General features: G+C 41.0%; 1 protein-coding gene across 4 annotated transcripts in view; it reads left to right on the top strand.

Annotated features, from left to right (window-relative positions):
• Positions 1-13,067, top strand: part of CRACD (capping protein inhibiting regulator of actin dynamics) — a 309,035-nt gene that overhangs the window by 253,230 nt on the left and 42,738 nt on the right. For all 4 annotated transcript variants that reach the window (XM_073608408.1, XM_073608409.1, XM_073608406.1 and 1 more), the window contains 3 exons: positions 1,165-1,300; positions 2,297-2,464; positions 9,083-9,148. In XM_073608408.1, coding sequence (XP_073464509.1) covers positions 1,165-1,300; positions 2,297-2,464; positions 9,083-9,148 — 370 coding nt within the window. The remainder of the gene's footprint in view (positions 1-1,164; positions 1,301-2,296; positions 2,465-9,082; positions 9,149-13,067) is intronic.

The raw sequence follows: 13,067 nt of genomic DNA, 5'->3' as shown, positions 1-13,067 counted from the left end.
GTTGCCTTGGCCATGTGTTTTGGGTCATTGACATGCTGGACTACCCATCCATGTCCCATTTTCAATGCCCTGGCTGAGGGAAGGAGGTTCTTACCCAAGATTTGACGGTACACTGCCCCGTCCATCATCCCTTTGATGCAGTGAAATTGTCCTGTCCCCTTGCAGAAAACCATCCCCAAAGCATAATGTTTCCACCTCCATGTTTAACGGGATGGTGTTTTTGGGGTCATATGCAGCATTCCTCCTTCTCCAAACATGGCGAGTTGAGTTGATGCCAAAGAGCTCGACTTTGGCCTCATCTGACCACAACACCTAGTTCTCCTCTGAATCATTCAGATGTTCATTAGCAAACTTCAGATGGGCCTGTACATGTGCTTTCTTGAGCAGGGGGACCTTGCGGGCACTGCAGGATTTAATCAGTCCTTCATGGCGTAGTGTGTTACCAATTGTTTTCTTGGTGATTATGGTCCCAGCTGCCTTGAGATCATTGACAAGATTCTCCCGTGTAGTTCTGGGCTAATTCCTCACTGTTCTCATGATCATTGAAACTCTACGAGGTGGGATCTTGCATGGAGCCCCAGACCGAGGGAGAGTGACAGTTATTTTGTGTTTCTTTGATTTGCGAATAATTGCACCAACTGTTGTCACCCTCTCACCAAGCTGCTCGGTGAATGTCTTGTAGCCCATTTAAGCCTTGCATAGGTCTACAATCTTGTCCCTGACATACTTGGACATCTCTTTGGTCTTGGCCATGGTGGAGAGATTGGAATCTGATTGAGTGATTGCTTCTGTGGACAGGTGTCTTTTATACAGGTAACAAGCTGAGATTAGGAGCACTCACTACCTGTATAGAAGACACCTGGGAGCCAGAAATCTTACTGATAGGGGATCAAATACTTAGTGGGCAAACATACAAAATCAGCAGGGGGTCAAATACTTTTTCCCCTCACTGTATGTGTGTCCACATTAAAATACATTTCATGATTTTTAATAAATACTTAATTATATTCATTGGTGTATTTTGAGTATCTACCTGAAGTTTAGATTCAAATATTTAAAGTGTATTATATATAAGGCAGTTAAGGTTTATTTGTCCTTTATAACTTTATTAGCATTTTTTGCTTATATTTCTGCATCCTAAGTGGCAAAACATTCTCATTCCAGGTTCCTTGTTAGTAGCATGGGAACAAGAGCATTTTCCCATGACAGTATCTTCATACCTGATGAACAAGCCGAAGATGACCAGGAAGCTCAGGCCTCATCGCAAGACTGTGTTGTAGGAAAAGTTAAATCTCTCCAGGTAAAAGCAGAATTTGGTCTTAAACTGTATCCAAAGACAAAACATTGTTTTTAATGTTGGGTAGTGTGTAGAAGAAGCTGCTGTCCAGTTTTTATTGCTGTCTGGGGCCCTGCTGGGTATCCACACTAGTGACCAAAATTACAGGGACAGCAAATACCAATATAACAGATGTCACTAGAACAGAAATAGGGAGGAATTCTTCCAATAAGGACACCTGCTCCAGGTAAAACTAATCCAGAATGTCCCCTCCCATTTGACTGATTTCCTCTCACTTTCTGTCTCCAAGATAGGAAGTGAAGGAAAAGCTTCCCAATGTAGAGCAAAAAAAAAAAACAAAAAAACTGACAATTGTTTTAATCATTCCCAAATCTATCCAAAATACTAAACTGTTGACATTAGTTACTTTACTTAAATTCCGTAATGCCAAAGAATGAAGTTCTGAATTTTGCAGCAAAGGCTAACAAACATGCTTACACCACAAACCATAGTCAACTAAAGCAAAGAACCCTAAACCTTTCTAGATATGGAAAACGTACTGACAACTTTTATTTATGTGTTAGATTTTTTAATACATTATATTAGAGAATTATTTTTGGCTTCATGAGCATTTGGATGTGTAATGCAGCAAGTATTCACACAGACTGGTAAGCTACTACATACAGCCTTAAGAAGCCGAGCGTCACGTGTGATTTTTAGGGAAGTGGTTGGGAACATGATTGAAGGCATTGTTTTACAGCTATTGAGTCAAATGTGACAAGTGTCAGTGACTGACATTAAATATAGTTTAAAAATATTATTTGTGGGAGGCTGGTGGCTAACCTGAGGAATATTAAAAGAGTCTGAGTCACATATGGTTTGAAAATCGCTATCCGAGGAAAACATTTTTTTTTTATGAACAGTTTTGTTCTGTATCCGTTTAAAGCAAAGTATTAACATCAGGGAAAATGTACTGTTTCATCCTTAAATAAAATGTATACTTTTGTTTATGTATGTCAGCAACAACTGGGCAAAAACATCCGGTTTGGACAACCGCCCTTAACTGGTACTCCAGTCAAGAAAATGCAAGATTTGGGAGCAGGCATAGAAAAAATGGAGGAAACATACGTCAGCCCCATGGAGGCATCAGGGGAACGTGATATGGGTCTTATAACAGATGGACACAAGGTAAGACTGGCACATGTGAATCTGAGGAGATGGGAGGAGAAGTGGTAATACTGTGTTAGATAAATTGAGAAGCTTGTGAAAAATGCAATGGACAAACTAATGCCCCGTACACACGATCAGAAATTCTGCCAGCACAAGTCGGATGTGAGCTTTGGGTCAGAAATTCCGACCGTGTGTATGCTCTATCGGACTTTTGCTGGCAGAATTCCAGCCAGCAAAAGATTGGGAGCAGGTTCTCTATTTATCGGTCGAAAAAAGTTCCTATCTGAAAATGCGTTCCTCTGTATGCAATTCGGACGTGCAAAAAATCACGCATGCTCGGAAACAATTTGAGCATGCTTGGAAGCATTGAACTTCATTTTCTCGGCTCGTCATAGTGTTGTACGTCATCACGTTCTTGATGGTCGAAGGTTCAGAGAACTTTTGTGTGACCGTGTGTATGCAAGGCAAGCTTGAGCGGAATTCCGTCAGAAAAACCATCCAAGTTTTTTCTGACAGAATTTCTGATAATGTGTATGGGGCATAAGACTATAAATGTGATCATAGATAGCAAAAAAACCATGTAAGTACAGCCTGACCGCCTCAAAATGAGGGAGATTTACTAAAACTGGTGCACTCAGAATCTGGTGCAGCTGTGTATGGTAGCCAACCAGAATCTAACTTTAGCTTGTTCATATAAACTTTGGAAATAACACCTGGAAGCTGTTTGGTTTCTATGGTGAGTTTGACCAGATTTTGCACTCTTCAGCTTTAGTAAATAACCTCCAATGACTTCTGTTAAATCTTCAGTCATAAATATTTTGTTTTAGCTAGAGACTGCTCTGGACCAGTAGAATGGTTCTTGACAGATATTAGGTGGTGAATGATGGTGTTGCTGTCTCTTTGGAGATATGGGCTGCTACCTTACTGGTGCAACAAAATTGTCACTTCAGCTCCTATTCTGGACACTGGGTGATCCGCTCTCCCTACTTAAGTATCAGTCCTAAATAGGAATTCTGTAATGACTGAGCAGAAGTAATTTCTTCCCTGGAAACAGTTATACAGGACTGTTTGGGGTTATCGTACAGACATTACTTTTTCTGCAGGCCCGGCCAAAAATGTTATATGAATGGAGATAGTCTATTGACAGTTTAAGAATAAAAGCTTGTGTTCTTGTTTGTAATATGCAAAACTCAATTAACAATACCCTTTACAAGAAGAAAGAATGAAAGGTGAAATGGTATTAAGGAAAGGGTAAATAGGGAGGAATTTCCTAAATAGAATGAAAATAGGAACTTCTTATATCAAATGAATTGATTAATAAAGTGGGGTAATTAAAATGAGGATGAAGTGTAAGGCCCCTTTCACACGGGACGGATCCGTGTTGATCCGACCCGTGAACATCCGCTGCTCAGCGGGGATCTCTCCATTTTTCCCAGCTGAGTCGGCGGATGAAAGGGCGGGACCCGCACACTGTGCAGGGACCGCCCTGTCAGATCTCTGCTCTCCCCTATGGGGGATCGGATGAACATGGACCGTCTGTCCGTGTTCATCCGATCCGCTCTGCAGATGGATAGAAAAATAGGATTTTCTTCCGTCTACAGAATCGGACAATAGCGGGGCCGGATGATATCGGGTGTTAGTAGACGTTGATCCGCTGACACGCGCTATCCCATAGGGATGCATGTATGTCCGTATTTCATCCGAAAATGGATGGATGAAATACGGACATGCAGTCCGCACTTGTGAAAGGGGCCTAACACACAAACACATCCAGATCAGTAGACAAAAGCATTGGTGGGTTATAGTAGTGACAGTCGGGACCACTCGCTATTTTTATTTTTTATTATTTATGAAGAATTATCATTTATAATGACCAGCATTACTAACTTGTCTTTACCAAAAATAAGACCGAGTCAGGCTGTTTACTGTACCTGAAGGATTCACCGGACTTAAAAAAAAAATGTAGCTTTTTTTAATACTGTATATCCAGGGATACAATACAGCTTTGTAAATATAGCATATGCCCTCTCTCCCCTGAACAAGAAAAGTAAACAGCATACATTTTCACCCAAATTAAATTATATGCATGCTGTATAATAACTAATTAGAGCATGCATACATTTACTTAATAGTTACACATTATATGGCTACAGTGCCTGTACATGCAGTAAGGATGAAATCTGTAATATATATTACCTTAACAAGAAAATGTCCTGCACTGAATTTTGAAAGGATTTCATTTAAGTCATTATGATTCTGTTATTAAAAACAGAAAAGCGTATATGCCTTAAACTGAATGGTTGTGAAATCACTAGAGTGCATTTATTCGGATATCAAGTACAGGATGTTTTCTTACCATTTTTAGAAGGATGTATGAAACACTTACTTTGGTCTTATCTTTCTCTGTGCTTTGAGAGTTGTCATCACAGTGTCCTAGAAACTGGAAGGCATCTGATGTACATACCTGCTTACAGAGCTGCTGTTAGAAATCACAGCCCCTCCCCCCACCCGCATCAAAATGATGTTTTAGCTAAAAATACACTAAAATCATTATTAGCTGAAACAAACACATCATAATTTACCAATTCCTGCAAAATCTAAAAAATAAAATTATGATGATAGCATAGGGGAGCCTGGGCAACAGAGGGAAGATGATGCATTGGGAGGGTGATTGGTGTGGCAGGGGGGACAGTTACTGGAACCGATCCCCTTCTCCTTCTCTCTAGCCAGCTTTTAGCTGCTTCAGGGAGAGCCTTACAGGGGATCAGTTCCAAATATTGCCCCCACCACACCAATCACCCTCCCAGCCCACATTCAATTTCCCCCTGCTACCCAGTCCCCCCTGCTGGCCCGGGCCCTATACAGGAGGAACAGTGGTACTTCCTTATCAGTAGCCCTGCCTGCTTGATTCAATGTCTTCAGTGCCAGAATACATAAATGAAGATTTCTATATTACCAGAGCTTTCATGTAATTACTGGATATACAGGTCACTAATTGCTGGAAGAAGTGCAGAGAGAACACCTGAACACCAGGACTGAGCACAAGGAAAACATCAGGGATCCTTCTGTATATGCACTCTGCTGTCCACAATTCTCTGGATTGAATCATGGGTGGGGTGGAGGTGGTTTACCAAAACCTATGAAGAGGGGGCCTGCTTCTAGCAGTTTGTAATTTGCAATGTTTACAATTTTACATGGGCAGGAGCCTTATATTGGAGCTCTCAAAGTACATGGAATAAAAAGGTGTATAGCTAATAGGTTAAATTTGTAAAGTTAATTGGTATAAACACACTTGACAACCTCCCACCCCCACCTCTACACAAACAACTAGATTAGGCACCAGAAGTAATCACCTGCTGCAGCCACTTACCGGTATCTTCACTACTTTTTCAACACAGGGGGCTGGCTCCTGGCATTTGTAGGCTGTGCCAAACATTGTCTCTAAAAAAAAAAAAAAAGGGAAGACGCTCCCCATTAAAAAGTCTTAATATGAGCTTATTAAACTTTCTATTGTACAGACTGTGCAGCCTGGTATGTACAGTCACTAACACATTTCACTCCAATCAGAGTTTACTCATAGGGTACATTAGGCACCCGTGCTTATGCCTGCCAATAACCTTTCAATCTGTTGTTGAAAGGTGCCCAAGGGATCTCCAAAAAAGGAGAGGGGGAGGGGCTCCTGCAGTATGCCACTTGCTTGTTTTAGGTAGCCAGTGCCGAAGAACACTAAAGAAAGCCAATCCCAAAGTACAATATGGGCACCTCTCAACAAGATACTACTGCTCCATGTTGTACAATTGGTCTTGCATTGATCTTACCTACTCTGCAAATTTCATTTTAGATGCTGCATTCTGGGGTGGTGACAAGTGTGCTTTAAAAATATGTTATATTATGTCTGTTATATATCTTTTTAAAAAGTGTAATGTGGGAAAACATTGCATTCTATTAAATTAAATTATTCTGTCACTTACCTTTTTACTTAAGTCATCAGAAACTTTTAGCATGCACTGTGGGTACAGTATATCACTTGTGTGGTAGGCTCTAAGAGCCGGGAGGTCTTCTGTGTGTTACCCAGTTAGCAAGCCAATATTTAAAAGTGAATTGTGAACAGGAACAATGGTGGTCCATTGCCAATGGTTTATTAGATATACATTGTGGTTAATAAGTGGCTGAATTTTGAAGCTTGTTTAGAAGAATAATTTGGTTTGAAGCAACTTATTTTTTTTTAATATTCTGAATTAGATAGATTCTTTGATCATATCATTCTGAAAACTGTGTCACATATTGTGACAATCAATTCCAAGCTAAAGGAACAGACCATCTGGATTAACATTGGAAGTAATAATTAAAGAATCTTTGTCAGCACTTATTCTGGATTGTATTAACACACATTGCCTGCTGGAATAGGATTTTCTTTCCACTTAAGGAACTGTAATAATATAGCTGTGCTTGTTATAATATCGCATTTATGTGACTGGTTTGTTGAGATCTACAATAAATTATTGGTATTTGTAAAAAAAAAGTTTATTTTTAAATCACATATGGCATAGTTATAAAAGATGTATGGCACAATGAATTCTGGATCATTTAGGTTTTTACATACAGTGCTTTGAAAAGTATTCATACCCCTTGAAATTTTCCAAATTTTGCCATGTTACAACCAAAAACATACATGTGTTTTTATTGGTATTTTATGTGATAGACCAACACAAAGTGGCACATAATTGTGAAGTGGAAGGAAAATGATAAATGGTTTTCAATTTTTTTTACAAATAAATATCTGAAAAGTGTGGCATACATTTGTATTCAGCCCCCAGAGTCAATACTTTGTAGAACCACCTGTCGCTGCAATTACAGCTGCAAGTCTTTTTGGGTATATCTCTACCAGCTTTGCACATCTAGAGAGTGACATTTTTGCCTATTCTTCTTGCAAAATAGCTCAAGATCTATCAGATTGAATGGAGAGTGTCTGTGAACAGAAATTTTCAAATATTGCCACAGATTCTCAATTGGATTTAGGTCTGACTGGGCCATCCTAACACATGGATATGTTTTGATCTAAACCATTTTATTGTAGCTCTGGTTGTATGTTTAGGGTCATTGTCCTGCTGGAAGGTGAACTTCCACCCCAGTCTCAAGTCTTTTGCAGACTCTAACAGGTTTTCTTCTAAGATTGGCTCCATCCATCTTCCCATCAACTCTGACCAGTCCCTGCTGATGAAAAGCATCCCTACAACATGATGCTGCCACCACCACGGGTGGTGTGTTCAGGGTGTTCAGGGTGATGTGCAGTGTTAATTTTCCACCACACATAGCGTTTTTCTTTTAGGCCAAAAAGTTCAATTTTTGTCTCATCTGACCAGAGCACCTTCTTCCACATGTGTTTGCTGTGTCCCCCACATGGCTTCTCACAAACTGCAAATGGGACTTCTTATGGCTTTCTGTCTACAATGGCTATCTTCTTGCCACTTTTCTATAAAGCCCAGTATTGTGGAGTGCACGACTAATATAGTAGTTGTCCTGTGAACAGATTCTCCCATCTGAGCTGTGGATCTCTGAAGCTCCTCCAGAGTTGCCATGGACCTCTTGGCTGCTTCTCTGAATAATATTCTCCTTGCCCGGCCTGTCGGTTTAGGTGGACGGCCATGTCTTGGTAAGTTTGCAGTTGTGCCATACTCTTTCCATTTTCAGATAATGGATTGAACAGTGCTCCATGAGATGTTCAAAGTTTGGGATATTTCTTTAAAACCTAAATCTGTTTAAACTTCTCCACAACTTTTTCCCTGACCTGTCTGGTGTGTTCCTTGGCCTTCATGATGCTATTTGTTCACAAAGGTTCTCTAACAAACCTCTGAGGGTTTCACAGAACTGCTGTATTTATACTGAGATTAAATTATATACAGGTGGACTGTACTAATTAGGTGACTTCTAAAGGCAATTGGTTCCACTAGATTTTAGTTAGGGGTATCAGAGTAAAGAAATACAAATGCACGCTACACTTTTCACATATGTATTTGTAAAAAAAAATGAAAACCCTTTATCATTTTCCTTCCACTTCACAATTATGTGCCACTTTGTGTTGGTCTATCACATACAATCCCAATAAAATACATTTACATTTTTGGTTGTGAATACTTTTTCCAGGCACTGTTAGGAAAAAATCCAAAGGTCTGGACAGCTGCACATCCATCTTTATTGTAACTTATAAAAGCATACAATACAGCAATATGACATAGTGGGAACAGGGATCATCGTGTTTTGCAGCGCTTACTCGTGATTTGATTGTAACGGCAGCCTTACTTGGATTAGCAGCTTATTTATCATTATACTAGGTTTTTACATACTTTGATGAAAGTAGCCACTGTTATTGGCACAACCCACCAAACGGGTGAAAATAAAGGAAAAAAAACTTATGCAGCCATTACATCTATGAATTGGTAAGCTGCAATATAATACATTTTTGTTTTTGAGTTTAATACCAATTTAATACGTTTTGAATTTGAAATTGAATACTATATATGATTCAGTTGTATCCGTACAAGCTAAGCAGTCTACAGTGTCTCTTTTCTTAAGTGTTCAGTTATCCACAATAATGCTTTATTACATCATAGTGATGATGTCTATGTTTTCTTCTAGGCAAGATCACTGAGCTCTCACAGCCCACGCAATGTTCCTGAACCAGAACATAAAACAGAGGAAAAGGTAAATGTCCTGACCTGTGTGTGTCAATTGACCATAAAATCCTAAACACAGCTATTCTACTTCAGATGATTTGCTGATGTTTTTAAGGATGCCGAAAGCTATTTAGCCGAGCATTGGACAGTGGGTTCAATACGCAAATAATGATTTTGTTTATTTATTTATTTATAAGTTGAACTCTATGGGGAACATAAATTGACCCTTGTAGTGCGCCCCCCTCTCACTGCAAAGGTTAAAGGAGAAGTCCAGCCTGAGCTCACTTGGCTGGGCTTCTCCTATGGGCCACAGGAGTGCAATTCGTTTTGCACTCCTCTGACCCGTTTTCAGCACAGAGCAGACTGAAGTCCGCTCTCTACTGATGTCACAGAAATCAGTCCAAGCACCGCGTCATCACGACAATAAAGTCTGGATCTGCGAGGTGCCTGGACTGATACCCGTCTCAGCCTCTCAGCTAGCCTGCCGGGGGCAGAGTGGTGAGCTGCTGATTGATAGTCAGCAGCTCTCTGCTCAGGGAGCTGTGAGAACCAAGCCATCAGCAGTGTTCTATCGCTCGGTTCTCAGTGCAGGTGGCGGGGACAGATGCAGGATCGGACCGATGCTGCATCCACCTAGGTAAGTATGATTCTGGGAAAAAAAACTTACTTCTCTTTCAAATACTTGGCTTTGGAACTCCTTAGTGAACTATTTACAGATATAAAATTTAAATCAGGTTTCCTTTTCAAACTGTAAATAGTTTGCCAGGGTTGCCACCTAGCTGGCATTTTAGCAACCAGTAAGTATTGCACTTGTTATTAAAAAGAAATAGATAATAGGGTCAGCATTATTTTCCCTTAGATGGTATCAATCTTTAACTTCGGGTTAATTCGGGTTGTTTGGGTAATATGCTTAATACGGTTAGTATGTAATATACGTATGTGCACCAGCTGGTGGTACAGCTTGAATTATCATACAGAGACAACAGGGGCCAGCACCAACAAGTTCCAGCAGCAACAAGGGCCTGTGTTGCCATGGCTATTTGTAGTGATTTTATAACACTAATATGGAGTTAGATTTTAAGACCATGTGCTGTTTTAAAAGCAAAGCCTCACCCATTGATATGCAAATGCTTCAGTCAGACTAGTTTATGAGCTAAGCAGAGGAAACTCTTTACAGAATATGATGTAGAGGAAGTTAGGGGGAGGAGAGGACTTTGAACAGGCATGTGGTCAGACAAAGAATAGAGTTGTTTTGGAAGACAAAGGAACAACGTGTGCTGGAAGCTGGAGGACTTTGTTGAGTTGGACTCTGAGCAAAGAACCATGAAGATAATGTCATCAATTGAAAGCCCAAGTTGACTGAACAGGAAAAACTGCAAACAAAACTGCATAATACACAGTTAATAGTATGCAAAGTATTACAAAATATGCCTACAACATGCACAAGCTGAAACATGTACAATATGTATGCTATGAATATACTAAACAGCTACTCAATTTCTTTATGATGGAGTAATCTCCTGGATTCCAACACCAAACATCTTCTTCCGAAGTCTTCCAGCACACGATGTTCCTCTGTCTCCCAAAACAATTCTGTTCTTTGTCTGACCACATGCCTGTTCAAAGTCCTCTCCTCCCCCTAACTTCCTCAACATCATATCCTGTAAAGAGTTTCCTCTGCTTAGCTCATAAAATAGTCTGACTGGTTCATTTGCATATCAATGGGGAAGGCTTTGCTTTTAAAACAGCACATGGTCTTAAAATCTATCTCCATATTAGTGCTATAAAATCACTACAAATAGCCATGGCAACACAGGGCCATGCAGTTGCCAGTAGTGAGGTGTGCTGTGCATTGCCACTACATGTGAATACTATTGAGATGTGATGACAGCCACTGTTCATTAATTACCATAGAGGTAAATGCAGGCTGAATGAACATATTGATGTGCATCTCTTGCATCAGAAATCTGAGGTGCTTCAGAAAAAATACATCCAGTATCCCTTGTAGAAACACTGTGATATATCTAAAGATTTGAGCAGTTTCATGTCCATAGGTCAAAGTTATTTATGTGTGAGTAGTTACAAAAGGACAAACGTTATCAAGGCCATACTAGAAAGTGCTCATAAATGTCCAGACTCTATAGTCATAAACATAGGTGTGCACAGCCTATTGCATTAGGGTGTGCACCCCAAAGCTCAAACACACATCTTTCTCTGCAGCCTCAGCTGCACAGGGCAGTGAATGAATAGGAAGTGCTCTGCACTGAGTGGCTTCCTGTTCATTCACAAACTGAAGCATAGTAAATGCAGTTTACTATGCTTCAGTTATGAATGGACGCAATGAGCCAGTGTGTTCACTTTGTTCATTTAGAAAAGGATAGGGGCCGGTAAATTACATATTTACTAGCCCCTTCCCCCATTCTCCATCCTGGAATATCCCCCTCAGACGCCTGGGTGAGAGGAGGGGAGGGAAATCAGCAGCACTGTGGGGCAGGGCCAACAAGTTGTGAGGGAGCCTGGGCAGTAGGGGGAATCAGCACCGCACATCTTGATTAGGATGTGCCCAGGCACACCTGGCACACCCCCTGCGCATGCCTATGGACATAAAACAAATCAAATGTAAATCCATTGTACTTCCAAAATTTCAGATACACAGGTGAAATAGCACCAAGTACAGCAGGCTGAGTTTGAGAAAAGCTTACCTAAACACTTTGGGAGTACATTTCTGCTCCTTCTTCCCATCACTCTGACTCTGCAAATTGTGTGTAGGAAGCCCTCCAGCAATGTAGGGTGTAATCACTGGCATTCTGCTCTATTAATAACTCTTGCAACTATCAGCTTTAAAGCGGAGTTCCACCCAAAAGTGGAACTTTCCGCTCATCGGATTCCTCCCCCCCCTCCGGTGCCACAATTGTCACTTTTCAGGGGGGAGGGGGGTGCAGATACCTGTCTACTACAGGTATTTGAACCCACTTCCTGGAATAGACTCCCGCGGGAGTTACGCCCCTTCCCACACACCCCCGCGCTGTCTCCTGGGAAACACACAGGTCCCAGGAGATAGCGGGGGCCACTTAGGACGCGCAGCGCGACTCGCACATGCGCAGTAGGGAACTGGGAATTGAAGCCGCAACGCTTCACTTCCTGATTCCCTCACAGAGAGTGGCGGCGGCAGCATCCGAGAGCCGAGCTATTAATCGGCTTCGGCTGCCGACATCGCTGGACTCCAGGACAGGTAAGTGTCCATTTATTAAAAGTCAGCAGCTGCAGTATTTGTAGCTGCTGGCTTTTAATATTTTTTTTTTTAGGTGGACTCCCTCTTTAAAGTGGTTGTAAACCCACTTTGAAAAAAAATAAAATAAATAACACCTGCAAGACAAAGGCATATTACATAGCACATTATGTAATACTCACCTGAGATCGAAGGGCTTGCTGCGGTGCCCGTACACAGCCCCGGCCAGCGACATCACTCTGGGTATCGTGGCTCCGTGCCATTGCTTCAGTTTGTGTCAGTGCGCATGTGCCTATGAAGTCAGCACATGCAAATACAGGGAATATCTTCTAAACCAGGCAGGTTATATCCTAGGAGATATCCTGGGTAGCTACACGTAAGCCTTTTTATAGGCTTACCTGTAGCGAAAAGTGGTCTGTAAGGGTTTACAACCACTTTAACTCTTTAAAAATTAGCTTTAGTGATTCTTACACATATTACCAGCCTTATGCAGCATAAAGGGTTCCGCCAGGGGCAGTAGTTGATAATCTGTCTCTTACACTGAAAAATGGTTCTTTTAAGAAATTGCATTACTTTTTAAAAACAAAGATGGCCGGTTTAAATCCCTCAGAAGGCACTGAGCAGATTCCAGTGAGGAAGATTAAGGAAAAGAGGACTCACATTCTTTGGGAATAACCCACCAATACCAAGAGGTTTCCAGATTTTGTTGGAAATGGAA

Source organism: Aquarana catesbeiana, linkage group LG01 (assembly GCF_042186555.1).
Source record: "Aquarana catesbeiana isolate 2022-GZ linkage group LG01, ASM4218655v1, whole genome shotgun sequence".
Taxonomy (NCBI): Eukaryota; Metazoa; Chordata; class Amphibia; order Anura; family Ranidae; genus Aquarana; species Aquarana catesbeiana.
The sequence above is the reverse complement of the archived record's forward strand: the minus strand, read 5'-3'. Positions and strand labels throughout refer to the sequence as shown.